The 16,725-nt window shown below is 38.1% G+C and overlaps 1 protein-coding gene across 1 annotated transcript in view; it reads left to right on the forward strand.

Annotated features, from left to right (window-relative positions):
• LOC124775120 overlaps positions 1-16,725 on the forward strand; it is a 302,473-nt gene that overhangs the window by 105,817 nt on the left and 179,931 nt on the right. The window contains exons 7-8 of the mRNA XM_047249959.1: positions 5,339-5,715; positions 9,334-9,505. Coding sequence (XP_047105915.1) covers positions 5,339-5,715; positions 9,334-9,505 — 549 coding nt within the window. The remainder of the gene's footprint in view (positions 1-5,338; positions 5,716-9,333; positions 9,506-16,725) is intronic.

A 16,725-nucleotide genomic window follows, 5' to 3' on the forward strand; every position in this document is an offset into this window, starting at 1 on the left:
AGTTCGGGTCTGTTTGTTATCAGTTGGTCTCAAAAATGAGATCGACAGGAAGTGCAAAATGGCTAAGCAGGGATGGCTAGAGGACAAAAAATGTAAGGATGTAGAGGCTTGCCTCACTAGGGTTAAGATAGATACTGCCTACAGGAAAATTAAAGAGACCTTTTGAGAGAAGAGAACCACTTGTATGAATATCAAGAGCTCAGATGGCAACCCAGTTCTAAGCAAAGAAGGGAAGGCAGAAAGGTGGAAGGAGTACATAGAGGGTTTATACAAGGGCGATGTACTTGAGGACAATATTATGGAAATGGAAGAGGATGTAGATGAAGATGTAATGGGAGATATGATACTGCGTGAAGAGTTTGACAGAGCACTGAAAGACCCGAGTCGAAACAAGGCCCCGGGAGTAGACAACATTTCATTAGAATTGCTGATGGCCTTGGGAGAGCCAGTCATGACAAAACTCTACCATCTGGTGAGCAAGATGTATGAGACAGGCGAAATACCCACAGACTTAAAGAAGAATATAATAATTCCAATCCCAAAGAAAGCAGTTGTGACAGATGTGAAAATTACCGAACTATCAGTTTAATAAGTCACAGCTGCAAAATACTAACGCGAATTCTTTACAGACGAATGGAAAAACTGATAGAAGCGGACCTCGGGGAAGATCAGTTTGGATTCCGTAGAAATGTTGGAACACGTGAGGCAATACTAACCTTACGACTTCTCTTAGAAGGAAGATTAAGAAAAGGCAAACCTACGTTTCTAGCATTTGTAGACTTAGAGAAAGCTTTTGACAACGTTAACTGGAATACTCTCTTTCAAATTCTTAAGGTGGCAGGGGTAAAATACAGGGAGCGAATGGCTATTTACAATTTGTACAGAAACCAGATGGCAGTTATAAGAGTCGAGGGGCATGAAAGGAAAGCAGTGGTTGGGAAAGGAGTGAGACAGGGTTGTAGCCTCTCCCCGATGTTATTCAATCTGTATATTGAGCAAGCAGTAAAGGAAACAAAAGAAAAATTCGGAGTAGGTATTAAAATCCATGGAGAACAAATAAAAACTTTGAGGTTCGCCGATGACATTGTAATTCTGTCAGAGACAGCAAAGGACTTGGAAGAGCAGTTGAACGGAATGGACAGTGTCTTGAAAGGAGGATATAAGATGAACATCAACAAAAGCAAAACGAGGATAATGGAATGTAGTCAAATTAAATCGGGTGATGCTGAGGGGATTAGATTAGGAAATGAGACACTTAAAGTAGTAAAGGAGTTTTGCTATTTAGGGAGTAAAATAACTGATGATGGTCGAAGTAGAGAAGATATAAAATGTAGACTGGCAATGGCAAGGAAAGCGTTTCTCAAGAAGAGAAATTTGTTAACATCGAGTATAGATTTAAGTGTCAGGAAGTCGTTTCTGAAAGTATTTGTATGGAGTGTAGCCATGTATGGAAGTGAAACATGGACGATAACCAGTTTGGACAAGAAGAGAATAGAAGCTTTCGAAATGTGGTGCTACAGAAGAATGCTGAAGATAAGGTGGGTAGATCACGTAACTAATGAGGAGGTATTGAATAGGATTGGGGAGAAGAGAAGTTTGTGGCACAACTTGACTAGAAGAAGGGATCGGTTGGTAGGACATGTTTTGAGGCATCAAGGGATCACAAATTTAGCATTGGAGGGCAGCGTGGAGGGTAAAAATCGTAGAGGGAGACCAAGAGATGAATACACTAAGCAGATTCAGAAGGATGTAGGTTGCAGTAGGTACTGGGAGATGAAGAAACTTGCACAGGATAGAGTAGCATGGAGAGCTGCATCAAACCAGTCTCAGGACTGAAGACCACAACAACAACAACTTATTTTCAGGGGACAAAATGTCATACTGCCGATTGACACACTTAAAGGTAAAACTGACACACTACATAGCTTAATCTTTCAATTCTTCCTTCTTCCAGCTCTGCCAGCTTTTATCAGATGATTTATAGGTGTTGTTGATTCTTAACCACATGTAACAATCCCCTCACTGCCACTCCTCCTTACCCTCTCCCTTGCTTTATTCTTTATATTCTGGTGTATCAGTTGCAAGTTCTTCACCATTTTCTTGTTCTCTCAAGAAGCAGTCTATGATAATGTTGTTTCAGAGTTGAAAGAAAAGTTATTTGTAAATGACCTTTTCAGAAAAATGCTGTATGTGTCGTGGTATGCAGGCTGAAGACAGGTTTGATGCAGCTTTCCATGATCTCTATCCTGTGCAATCCTTTTCATCTCTGAATAACTACTGCAACTTAATCCTCCTTAATCTGCTTACTGTATTCATCACTTGCTCTCCCTATACCATTTTTATCCTCTATGTTTCCCTCCAACACTGGATTGGTGATTCCTTCATGTCTTAGAATGTGTGTATCAACAAATCCCTTCTTCTAGTCATGATGTGCCACAAATTCCTTTTTTCCAGTTCTATTCAGTACCTCCACATTAGTTATGTGATCTAACATCCTCGTCTTCAGCATTCTTCTATAGCGCCACAGATCAAATGATATTTTATTCTCTTTTGGCTCAAACTGTTTATCATCCATGTTTCACTTAAATACATTTATATTTGATGTTAACAAGTTTCTTTTCTTCAGAAATGCTTTTCTTGCCTTTGTCAGTCTACATTTTATATCTTCTCTATGTCAGCCATAAGTTAGTCTGCTGCCTGAATAACAAAACTCATCTACTACTTTAAATATACAATTTCCTAATTTAATTCCCCCAGCATAACCTGATTTAATTTGACTGTATTCCTTTATCTTTGCTTTGCTTTTGTTGATCTTCATCTTATATGCTCCTTAAAGTCACTGTATACGCTCCTTAAAGTCACTGTCCATTCTGTCCAACTGCTCTTCCAAGTCCTTTGCTGTCTCTGACACAATTACACTGTTTCCGACAAACCTCAAAGTTTTTATATCTTCTCCCTGGATTCCTATTCCAAATTTTTCTTCTGTTTCCTTTCCTGCTTGCGCAATATACAGACTGAATAACACTGGCACTAGGCTACAACACTGTCTCACTACCTTCTCAACCACTGCTTCCCTTTTCATGCCCCTTGACTCTGATAACTGCTATCTGCTTACTGTACAAGTTGTAACTAGCTTTTCGGTCCAGTATTTTACCCCTGCTACCTTCAGAATTTCAGAGAGATTCCAGACAAAATCTTTCTAAGTCTACAAATGCTATAAGTGTAGGTTTGCCTGTCCTTAACCTACCTTCTAAGATATGTTGTAGTGTCAGTATTGCCTTGCTTGTTCCTACATTTCTCTGGAATTCAAACTGATTTTCCCCGAAGTTGGCTTCCACCAATTTTTCCATTCTTCTTCTTCTGTAAAGAAACTGTGTAAGTGTTTTGCAACAATGATTTATTAAACTGATAGTTCGGTAATATTCACGTGTCAGCACATGCTTTCTCTGGAATTAGAATTATTGTATCGTCTTGAAGTCTGAGGGTATTTCGCCTGTCATATACATCTTGCACACCAGATTGAAGAGTTTTCTCATGACTGGCTCTCCCAAGGCTATCAGTAGTTCTGACAGAATATCAGTCCCATGGCCTTGTTCCAACTTAGGTCTTTCAGTGATCTGTCAAATTCTTCTCTCAGTATCATATCTCCCATCTCATCTTAATTTACATCCTCTTCCATTTCTATAATATTGCCTTCAGGCATGTCCCCTTGTTTGTACCCTGTATATACTCCTTCCACCTTTCAGCTTTCCGTACTTTCCTGAGGACTGGTTTTACATCTGAACTCTTGATATTCACACAGTTGCTTCTCTTTTCTCCAGAGGCCTCTTTGATTTTCTTGTAAGCAGTGTCTAACTTTCCCCTATGGCGAAATGCTTCTAAATCCTTATGTTTGTCCTCCAGTCATTCCTGCTTAGCTATTTTGTATTTCCTGTCAATCTCATTTTTTAGATATTTGTTTGCCCATTTGCATGCTACATTTACCAAGTTTTTATGTTTTTTTTCTTTTCGTCAAGTAAATCCAGTGCCTCCTGTGTTATCCAGCGATTTCTACTAGGCCTTGTCTTTTCACCTATTTGATCCTCTGCTGCCTTTACTATTTCATCTTTTAAAGCTACCCATTCATCACCTACTGTATTCCTTTCCCCTCTTCTATTCAATCATTGCCTAATGCTCCCCCTGTAACTCCCAAAAACCTCTGGTTCTTTGAACTTATGCAGGGCCCATTTTCGTAATTTGCTATCTTTTTGCGGTTACTTCCTTTTTAACCTACAGAGAATAACCAGTGAATTTTAGTCAGAGTCCATATCCACCCCTGGAAATATCTTAAAGTTTAAAATCTGGTTCCAAAATCTCTGTCATAGTGTTATATGACCAGTCTGTAACCTTCTGGTGTTAGCAATAAGTAAGCTATAGTTTGTTCGAAATTCTACCACGCTTCCTCTTTCATTCCTTTCCTGCAGACTTTCCTTCCCTTCCTTTTCCTACTATTGAATTCCAGTCCCCCATTGCTATTAAATTTTTGTCTCCCTTAAGTATCTGAATAATTTTTTTATATCTCATCATACATTTCATCAAATTCATCTTCTGCAGAGCTAGTTGGCATCTAAGCATGTACTATTGTGGTTGGTATGGGCATCATGCCTACCTTGACTATGACGTTTATAGTAGCTTACCTACACCCCTTATTAAACCTGCTCATGTATTACTATTTGTTTTTGTATTTATAATTCTGTAGTCACCTGAACAGAAGTTCTGTTACTCCTTCCACTGAACTTCACTCATTCCCACTATATTTAACTTCAACCTGTCCGTTTCCCTGTTTTAAGCTTTCTAACCTACCAGCCCGATTAAGAGACCTAACATTTGACACTCCGCTCTGTAGAATGCGAGTTTTCTTTCTCCTGATGATGACATTCTCCTGAGTAGTTCCTGCCCTGAGATCCATGTGAGGGACTACTTCACCTCCGGAATATTTTACCCAATAGGATGCTACCATTATTTAACCACAGATTGGGGCTGCATGCCCTCACAAAAAATTACAGCTGTAGTTTCCCTCTTGCTTTCAGCCATATGCGGTACCAGCACGGCTGTTTTGGTTGATGTTACAAGCCCAGATGAGTTAACCACCCAGACTGCCCCTGCAACTGCTGAAAAGGCTTATGCCCTTTTTCAGAATCTTATGTATTATCTGTGTCATGTTAACCTAGATTAAAAATTCCCTTTGGGCATATTTCTAAATTCCAGTTTCTCACAAAGAATGTCAAATATTTTCAACGCATATGTTAGAATCATTATGTACTGTCCCGTATTTATGTTACTTATTTCTCAATTACAGATAACATTGATGAGTGGTTTCCTAAAGATATACCTGAAATATCACCTCAGAATTCTGTAATTGTGAGTCATGGATTCAAAGACGATGGAAATAATTTTGAACACTCTGAGAATGTGATCAACAATATAACTAAAAGTTCAGCTATGGAATTCAGTGAAAGGAAGACTGACAGTTCATTGCTGTATGAGCAGGACACAAAAACTTGTGTAAAAGGAACTAGCACCCCTTCCAGCCCTGTGTCCTCCAGTGGGAGCAGTTTTAATGCAAGTTCATTGCATAATAGGTTATTTAGCGAGAAGACAGTGTCGAATATGAAGAAGTTGATCAAAGACAATCCCCAAGGTCTCTGGGCCTCTGAGTTTCCTGCGATTTACAAGGTAGGTGGCCGTTATATTGTATTTGAGTGCACCTAGTGGTAATAATGCAGATACCTGTTATGGTTATTGTCATGTGTATCAAACATAGGTCATTGCTAGAAAATGTTAACTTGATATTTTGCAGGTATTTTGTTGTGATGGTTATTAATTAGTCTTAAAAAACCACTATGGGAGAGAATTAGTCATGTTGAGGAGCGTTCTCAGTGGACAATTTTGCATTACATGTTCAGCTTCCTTGTGGTCATCTTATGTGGTTGGCTGTAACTTATAAATGAGAAAATTAGTTTCTGATGCAAAAAGGAACCTATTACAGAAGAGAAATAATCTTCTGTTTTATCTACCTAAATCGTGATAGAAATAAAGATTTATTTCATCATTATCAGTTATTTGAGCAATACAATATTAGTAAATCCTTGGCTGAATATGGACATTTGAATAAGTGGAAAAAAATGTTCACTGAACAGTGAGTAGGAACATAAGGAAGAAGTTAAAGATTAGTGCTTATGTTTTAAACTTGTGTTATTATTTGGAGCACAGACATGTAGACTTTACATTGTCATGCCATAGTACCAGATGTGGCAAAATGATTGTGAGAGAGGGATTTTAAGAGTAGGATAGGACAGTCTCTCAGGTGTAATCGGAGGCATTTGAAGAGATGCTGGGGAGTTGATAATGGGGACAGGGCAGTATAGAAGCAGACAAAAAAGGAAAAATAGTGTAAATGAATTTTTGTAGCCCTGTCAACATAACTGAAAAGGAGGAGCAAAAGGGGACAGGTTGGAAGGGGGCATAAAATGCGAGCAACAGTGGTAGAGGTAGGTATGGGACAGGAATTACGAACAGAGGGACTGCAAATATGAATAATTTGTCAGAGGAACAGTTCTCACACATCAAAGAAGAGTTAAAGGGGAAAGGGCACTTAGAAGACACCAGTTGTAAATCATTCAGGCGATTTACCGTCATATTTATGTTAATGGAAAGCTTGTTGTTCTTCATGCCAATATACGTAAGCGAGTGCTTATTATGCTTATATTAAGTCACATATAAACTATGGAGTAACATTCTGGGGAAAACTTGGCATTTTGACTACTATGCATTTATATAAGCGAATCCATTTCATTTTTCAAAACAAATGTAACAGATAGTGACAAAGTTCCACTGAGGAACTGTGGTATTCATGAGTGTAACAAGACTTGGTAAAAGCTTTCATACAACTCACACAAATATCAGAATGTATCAGAAGAGTCCACTCCAGATACTATTAAACTTCTTAATAAACTCTAAGTGGAAATAAAAGCAATACATGCCACAAAGTCCTTAAACAATTCTTAGTGTCACTGTTTCTACTCAGCGAGTCGTTGCATGGATATATAAATTCTTTTTATAAAATAATATTTCTTCTGTATGTCTATACCAGCTATGTTTAAGTCAGATTTCCAGGTCTTGTAGTCCACAATGTTTTCTGTCCTGTTTATGGAGAAAAAACATGCGAGTTGTCAGATATCTGTAGCACATTGTGCTATCATAAATAGAGTGAGTCAGTAGATTATGAAGTGAAGTAAACCAAATAAAGAAATAATGTATATGTGTTTTCATGTTTTGTTCATATTTTTATACTAACATAGTGTGCTTTCACAACTTTATATTTCATAGCTGCTATCTTTTTTGCACAATATGTCTGTAGAATTTTGATGTCTGATTTTATCTATTAGCCTTTTAACCCATATGGATTGCTGCTCCATTCTTGGAACTTTATATTCCACATTTTGTATGAAGTATATACTGTGGAGAAAGGGATACTTTTTATATGATGATGCATTGTTGCCACTGAGTCAGTGTGTGCTGCAGTTACTGCATTGTTCCTTTACATATAAGTACCAGGACTGTCATGGTAGAACGTTATGTCATTGAAGCATGTTATCCTCTTAGACGTGTTTTAAATACCATGTATTTTTGACCCATTTTTCAATGTTTGACATTTAGTAAATATTAAGAGTAAACTTTGCATCTGAAATGCAGTAATCTGTGGACCTTACAATTTGTTATCACATGTCTGCAATAAAAATCTGTGTTGCAGTTTTGGAACTCCAGACTTGACATTATAATTTTTTTTAACAGTGTAATTTAGATGAGCTGTTGAACATGATTGCTGATGAGAATCCTCACCTACACAAAGCAATGTTCTTATAACTATCAACAAAATTGAAAGATGTCATACGTGAGTAGTGACGATGAAGGACCATGTCTCTGATAAACAATTCACAGCAGAAGGTAAAAATCACAACTGTTGTTGGCAACAAAGTGAAAATAATTTTGCTAGGTCCTTGATGAAAGTGAGGGTTGCAAAGTTGTGAAAAACCCTTTTTACAAAATAATAATTTGAAAGAAAGTGATATACTCCCACAAGAGTCTGTGTCTTGCAACAAAAAATGAAGACAATCAAAAATAAAAAGTGATTTTTACAGAGGAAGATCTGCACTGTTGTACCTGTTCATTAAGGGAATAAGTGGATTCTTAATCCTTTAATTTCAGAAAAGGGTCACAGTCCTGTTGAATTATTTGAGATTTTCTGTGCTGAAGACCTTCTAGCCATAATGGGAACATATGCTGTAACTGTTGCATTAATACAGTGAGGTGTAGCATCTCTTTATAAAGTCACGAGATGGAACAGACAGCTGAGAAGAAAAATAAAAATTTATCAGTCTTATTGTTTTTTTCATTGCACAGAATAAATGGATGGATTAGATCACCTGGATGAAAATGAAGGATGCAAATTAGAGGCAAAAAAGTAGTACTGACAGCTAATAATTTCTCATTAAATGCATCAGTAGTGAATGCTTGATAAATCTCCAGATTAGAATACAAATAGCAAGGAAGAAACTTTAGATAATTTGCATTCACACAACACATAACCATGACATACCTATTAAAGTATTGATAAAAAAGCTTTATGGGAAGATCTCTCGCTAATTGTCACACGTACTGAAAAGAGAGCCTCACAAGAAGTGAGGTATGATAATGAGGTACACTATATAACAAAAGAGTACGAGCAGACACTGAACATCGAAGAATGTAGATACTTACCCTTCCGGTACTGCTGTTCAAAAGTGGAAAGACAAAAAACAGGGATTAATTTTTTTAGTGAAAACTTTTTTGAATGAAAGCTGTTTTTGGATGGTAAAGACATATGAAAATCACAAAAAAAAGGTTAATTTCTTAAGGGATTAAAAGTACGTCCCAAATGGGTTAATGTAAAATGTCCTTTATTGTTGTGAAGTACCAGCCTTCCTAATTGTTTAGAGGCCCTATCTCCAGGTAAAATATTTTACTGTATATTTAACATTTTGCTGTCAGCTCCACATCATTATGGAAGCACAATATAAGATTACTAGGCTTCAGTAAATCAATTTGTGTGGCAAAACTGCTATGGAAAGTTAAGTTAGTATGAGCCACAGTCGGACAACAACATGGTTTGTTTTCCCTCATGCATGTTTAAAAGTGATGGTTATCCATACTCTTATGGCATGTTTTGATCTGTGTTAGTTGTTTGTACTTCCCTTGTTTTGGTGTAGCATTTTCAGTGTTTTCTTTCCCCTAATGTGGGTGATAATTTTATAGGAGCACTTTGGAGTGGCCTTGGATTACCATGCTTATGGCTATGTGAGCATGGCAGCTGTAGCAGCTGCATATTCAGATGTTTTTATTTGTTTAAGACGAAGTTCAGCTGACTTTCTATTATTTGATTCTGAGGCACCTCTGCCCAAGCATTACGCGAACAGTGGTAACATGAGTAAGTACATGAAATTTTCTCTGACACATTCTGGTTGTAATAATGTTTTAAATATTTTATTTTATGCATCAAACTTTCATACACAATCTATTGCAAAATTTAAGGAACTTTAAGAATAACCATGGTGTTTGCTTAAAATTCTATTTTTGTATTTGTGCAATAGATCCAGTTTCATTACATTTGCAGGACAATCTGGCAGTTATTTAGTGATGAACAGGTTTGTCTGTTCTTTGATTTATTCAAACATATTCCACAAATATTTCACTTTTATCTGTGCACGTTATTATTTTATGATATATGAAATTGTGTGATGATCAACAAATGTGAGAATTTAATGCTTAATAATAATTTTTGTGTGTGTGTGTGTGTGTGTGTGTGTGTGTGTGTGTGTGTGTCTTGTCTGTTAACTTGCCATTTCAGTAACCTTGTAGTGTTTTCTTGTATCACTCTAGAGCACATAATGTTCCTTTTGCAAGGAGAACAAGCATTATAATCACGTGCAAATTGACTATACAAAACATTTATTTTGGTCTCTATCTTATTTTTACCTTTTTAAGGTTGTTTCATATCTTCCAGTTTTTTGTACACAGAAACAGTATATTTTGAAACTATATAATGATGTAAGCCATTTGAAAATGTATTGATTACTTGTACAGCGCCCAAAGAATTTCTTTGTTGTATTTGTATGTAGCTGCATGCTACACCGACGATGCCATTGTTGAGATGTTTGTACAGTTCACTAAACGTTTTTAAGTTTTTGCTAACATTTCATTGATAATTTTCATTTCAGTTGAATATGTTTTTTGTTAGCTGATAGCATGTCTTGGATATTCAAAATGTTGCTCTATGAAGCTACATTTTTATCGTGTATTCCGAACTCTAAGAAAAGAGTTTTCTTGTAGTCTGCTTTCTTTCTTTGATACATGATCTCACCTTGTAACTTTCCAAGGTAATGCTTGAATATTCTGCTTTAATATCGTAACTTCTCCAACTTTTTGTTTTATCCTGCTGTGTCCATACAAGACGACACATTGGAAAGGCGTTGAAATAGTATGTATGAGGAATGGTTTTTAAAGTCCAAGTCAATTCTTTGTTTACCATACTGGGTAAATGCCAAATACTTGTCATCAAAATCAGTTCCACCCTTAAGGGAAACTCAAGTGTAGACACTTATATGTTTTGCTGCTCTGTTCCATTATCTTCTCTGAGTCTGCTTGTGTCACCAGTATATACATGCAGCTTCCAAACTGTGATCTTGCTTTTCACTTTTTCTGTTTTGTAACAATCCATTTGAATTTAGGAAACATCATTCATGAAAAAGATGGTATTGAAATTCACAGATCAAGATACTGATCTCATAAAAAAATTCCATTCCGCGATATGGAGCAGTGGTGTGTCATAACTTCAACAAGTGTGGGCAGTATAATATTTATGCTTAGTGCTAAGATTGTGGTGTTATAATTATGATAATTATGCACAGTGCTGAGAGTATATGGAAAGTGAATTAGTCACAAGCCTTTGTTTCAAGAAGAAATTTCTGAGAACGCACTTTGGGAGCCCAGCGTTGTATGGTAGTGAATTATGGACAGTGAGAAAACTGGAAAAGAAGAGAACAGAAGTGTTTTGAGTTGTGGTGTTACAGAAGGATGTTGAAAATTAGGTTGACAGATAAAACCAGGAATGAGGAGGTTGTGTGTAGAATCAACGAAGACAGAATGCACGGAAAACAGTTGACAGTAAGGGGCAGAAGGATATCCATGGAATAACTTCCATGGCGCTAGAGGAAGTTGTAGATGGTGAAGACTACAGGAGGAGGCAGAGACTGGAATTTATCCAACAAATAATTGAGATGTAGGGTGGGAGTGCTGAGATAAAGAAGTTGCAAGTCATTCATGGCGGGCTGCATCACACTAGTCGGAAGACTCATGACTAACAAAAATAGAAATCCTGTATTTTTTTGTGCAGTGAAGATTACGGATTCGAGACATGCTGCTTCAGAAAGGTTGATCCACAACTGTATAACATAGAGGAAAATTTGATAAATTTTTATTTTGTCCATCTTGGTTGCATGAATATACAATTCATTAGTGCAATGGTTACATTTTTTTGGGCTGGTTCACCCATTCTGAAACCACACACCAAAAAATTACAAAGTATATATGTTGCAGAAAATATTCACAAACAGTATGCATGTCCATGTTACAAGTGCATATATGATCATAGATACACAGCGTTACTAACTGAACTATTTACACAAAATTGTGTGAAAAGGCATGAACTGCTTCATCTTCATCTACACCTAAATTTACATCTACACCTACTTGACTACTCTGCAAATCACACTTAAGTGCCTGGCAGAGGGTTCATAGAATCACTTTCACATTAATTATCTATAATTCCACTCTCAAACAACGTGCGGAAAAAACGAGCACCTATTTTTCCGTGCAAGCTCTGATTTCCCTTATTTTGTTACAATGACTTTTTCTCCGTATGTAGGCAAGTGTCCACAAAATGATTTCCAACCCCAAGTCCTGTATCATGGCCGTGTAACTCTCTCCCCTGTTTCTCAATAATACAAAATGTGTTGCCCTTCTTTGAACTTTCTTGGTGTACTCTGTTAATCCTATCTGGCAAGGATCCCACACCGTGCAGCAGTACTCCAAAAGAGGGTGGGTGGGCGTAGTGTAGGCAGCCTCTTTGCATCTTCTAAGTGTTTTGCCTGTAAAACACAGTCTTTGGTTTGCTTTCCCCACAACATTTTCCAATTTAAGATTATTCCTAGGTATTTATTTCTGTTTACAGCTGTTAGATGTGATTGATTTATCTTGTAGCGAAGTTTGATTCCTTTTAGCACTCATGTGGATGACCCCACTTTTCATTCCTTAGGGTCAATTGCCAGTTTTCGCACCATACAGATATCTGAATTGTTCTGCTATTGGTTTTGATCTTCTGAAGACTTTACTAAACGATATACAACAGCATCATCTGCAAAGGAAACTCGGACAGCTGCTCAGATTGTCGCATAAATTGTTTATGTAGATAAGGAATAGCAGAGGGCCTCTGACCATTTCTGTTTTACTAAATGACTTCTGTGAGTTACTAAGAACTGTGACATCACAAATCCAGTTCCATAACTCAGATGATATTTCATAAGCACACCCCAATTTGAATACAATCTGTTTGTGGGATAAGGCGTCAAAAGCCTTCTGGAAATTTAGAAATTGGAATCAGTTTGAAATCCTTTTTCGATAGCACTCAAAACATCGTGTGAGTGAAGAGCTAGTTGTATTTCACAAGAATGAAATTAAATCCATGTTGACTATGTCTCAATAGACTGTTCTCTTCGAGCTAATTCATAACGTTCGAACACAAGTTCCAAAATCCTGTTGCATATCAACTTTAATGATATGGGTCTGTAATTTAGTGGATTGCATCTGTGCAACTTTCCAGTCTTTGAGTATGGATTTTTCGTCCAGTGAGCAGTTGTATATGATTAAGCATAGAGCTGTTGGATCAGCATATTCTGGAACAAAAGTAATTGATTTACAGTATGGACTGGAAGACTTGCTTTATTAAGTGATTTACATTGCTTTGCTACTCTGAGGATGTCTACTTGTAAGTTAACTCGTGTTGGCAGCTGTTCTTGATTCAAATTCTGGAATATTTACGTCTTCTTTGGTGAAGGAATTTTGAAAGGCTGTGTTTAGTAACTCTGCTTTAGCAGCACTGTCATTGATAGTATTTCCATTACTATTAAGCAGAGAAGTCATTGATTGCGTCTTGCCCCTAGCATATGAGATGGAATCCAAAATTTTTGGGACCGGTGCTGCCATCTGGAAAGTAGAAGTAGTAGATCTTTGCACTGCTAGCTGGCGAGAGCTGCACATTTGATGAGTCAGTGTGTGGAGTGGTATTGAGCTGGGCGGATGTGTTGCGAATCCACAGTGACTTCTGTGATACTCTTGTGTTTGGTGTGAGGCGATTTTATGATGGATCCGTGAACAGAACAATGTGTGTGCATCAAATTCTGTGTGAATCTCGTGAAAAGTGCTATGGAGACACTTGCAATGATTCAACAAGTGTTTAGGGGACAGAGCATGAGAGCAACAATCGTCCCAGTGGAACCTGGGCTCTCCAAAACTGAAAAAAGCGAGACAGGTGAAGAGCATGATCATAGTTTTCTTTGATACCATGGGAATTGTGCACAAAGAATTCGTTCCACCCGACCAAACAGTGAATTCCGCATACTACTGTGATGTTTTGAGACGGTTCTGTGAGGAAGACTGCCTTAACTTTGGCGTCAAGGGAACTGGCTGCTTCATCTCGACAACACGCCCTGACACAAGTCCTTGCTCATCAGGACCTTTTTGGCAAAAAACAACATGGTAGTTGTACCCCACCCACTGTACTTGCCAGATTTGGCACCTTACGACTTCGCACTATTCCCAAAACTGAAAGTCAAGTTGAAAGGCCATTGGTTTGACACTCTAGAGAGGATTCAACAAGCATCGCTGGCGGTGATAAACATCCTCAAAGAACAGGACTTCCAGAAAATGTTTGACCGGTGGCAGAAGTGCTGGGACTGGTGTGTGTGTGCAGATGGGAACTACTTCGATTCTGATGGTGACCATAAGTCCGAAGGTAAGGTTTTCAACAGATGGCAGCACCAGTCCCAAAAATTTTGGGTAGCACCTTGTATGTTACATGTGACCGCAATCTCTGGATTTTCTGTAATGTTTTGAGACAGTTTTGTTGTGGAAACTATCATAAGCATCTCGCTTTGAAGCCCTTGCTAAATGTCAAGCTTCTGTAAAACTTAGCTAACCTGGGAGATTTTACATTCATTTAAATTTGGCTTTTTTTTTTTTTTTTTTTTTTAGGTGTTTCTGCAGCAGTGTGCTGACCCGTTTTGTGTACCATGGGGGATCAGTGCCTTCTTTTGTTAATTTATTTGGTATAAATCTTTGAAATACTGTTGATACTATTTATTTGAATTCAAACCACATTCAACATAAACTTATTCTGTTAATTTAAGAGGAGTGGATATTGTCTCTCAGGAAGATGTTAAGCGAATTTTTGTCTGCTTTTTTGAATAGATTTTTTTTGTTTATTTTTGGTGGATTTGAGAGTTTGGTATTCATTCTCACTACAGCAACCCTGTGTTCACTAATTCCTGTATGTGATCTGATGCTCATTATTAGCTCAGGATTATTTGTTGCCAAGAAGTCAACTGTGTTTTCACAACTGTTTACTTTTAGAGTGGGCTTATGAATTAATTACTAGAAGTTATTTTCAGAAAATCTGTTTAGCACATTTTATGTGTACCAACAGATTTAAACATGTATTTCTGGTAACCTATTGAGAGTCAATTGAAGTCATCACCAACCATAATTGTATATTTCATGTACATGTTTGAAATTAGAGTCAACTTCTCTTTGAACCTTTCAGCGACTCTATCATCTGAGTTCATAGCTCGGTAGAAGAATCCAATTATTATTTTATTCTGGTTGCCGAGAATGACCTACCCATACTAACTCACAGAAACTATCTACTTGAATTTCAGTGGAAGATAAACTACTTCTAACAGCAACAAATATGCCACTGGCAACTGTATTTAGCCTAGCCTTTCTGAACACCATTTGGTACTTCGCAAAAAATTTGGCTGTACTTTTCTCCGACTTTAGCTGGCTTTCAGTGCCTGTAATAATTTGAGCATCAGTGCTTTCTATGAGGTTCATTCAAATGAAACCTGGTCAGTGCATTTACCTTTGCCTTACACGGAAGGTGGCACTACATAACTGTGGGTATGGTGGCGCCATCTATTGATAGAGAGACTGACACGTATGCACCGTTTGATGTTGCGCAGCACCAGTGTGATTTCACGCTGAAGAGAAGGTGGTCACACAAGTTTTCGTCCACTATTTAACGTGCAGGCAAGTAAGCAGACACAATGAGGAATAATGAGTTTTTTGCAGCGGAGGGAGTTGGAGGCCGTGAAATGTTTCAACAGATGAAGCCTGTGTTTGGTGAGTACAGTCAGAGTCGTTCAAGTGTTGTGGAATGGCCCAAACGATTCCTTGAGAGGCGCGAGTCACTGGAAGATGATGCTCATCCTGGACAGGCTCATCGTGTCATCACACCGGAAATGGTTGCGAAAGTGAATTTCTTAGTCTTGGACAACCGCAGAATCATCATGGACGAGATCCATTTCTTACTGGGTATTAGCACGGGCACCGCCCACACCATTATTCAACAACACTTGAACTTTCGAAAAATCTGTGTGCATTGGCTTCCACACCAACTGACCGCCGAACAGTCCACTATTCGAAAGGCACTGTCTTTGAGTCATCTGCAACATTAACATGAGGAGGAATACGGCTTTCTATCGCGTACTGTCACAGGTGACAAAACATGATGTCACCATTTTGAACTGGAAAGCAAGAGTCAGAGCAATCAGTGGAAACATGCGACCTCACCATCTCCAAAGAAATCGGAGGCTGTGCACACCGGTTCTGGTAAGGTGATGATGTCCTATTTTGACCACAAGGTCCCTCTGCTTGTCGAGTTCCTGGAACAGGGAACCATAATCGTTGCCCAGCATTATCAAGCCACTTTACAGAACCTTAGACAAGCCATCAAGTCGAAATGCTGAAACATGTTGTCCGATGGTGTTATCCCCTTCATAATAATGTCGCCCGCTCACACATGGCCATTGCGGTGAAGATGACATTGCAGCAGTTTCGGTGAGAAACACTGGAACATCCACCATACAGTCCCGACCTTTCACCGTGTGACTTCCATGTGTTTGGACCTCTAAAACAAGCTATTTGTGTGACTTGGTCCAGGCCTGGATCTGACAGCAGCCAACTAGCTTCTTCAAGGATGGAATCAACCGGCTGGTGTCGCAATGGGATAAATGTGCCAACAATTTTGGTGATTATTTTTGAGTATGTGTACTTTGTATAACTATATTGTTGAGTTAACAAAATCGTTACCATTACTTTACACTAGTGAACAGGTTTCATTTTGAATGCCCCTTATATTAGCACTTAGAGCTCTCGTACTTTCTGAACACAGCTATGACAATTTACAACTGTTAAACCAATGATTCCTAGTTTCACGTTCTTCCTGTGATCGACTTGCACTTTTTAAGATTGAAGCCCTTTGTGTTTTTCCCCAAGGCCCTCCAACCTAAAAAAACCACCCAGTCCACACCACAC

Source organism: Schistocerca piceifrons, chromosome 2, assembly GCF_021461385.2.
Source record: "Schistocerca piceifrons isolate TAMUIC-IGC-003096 chromosome 2, iqSchPice1.1, whole genome shotgun sequence".
Lineage (NCBI taxonomy): Eukaryota > Metazoa > Arthropoda > Insecta > Orthoptera > Acrididae > Schistocerca > Schistocerca piceifrons.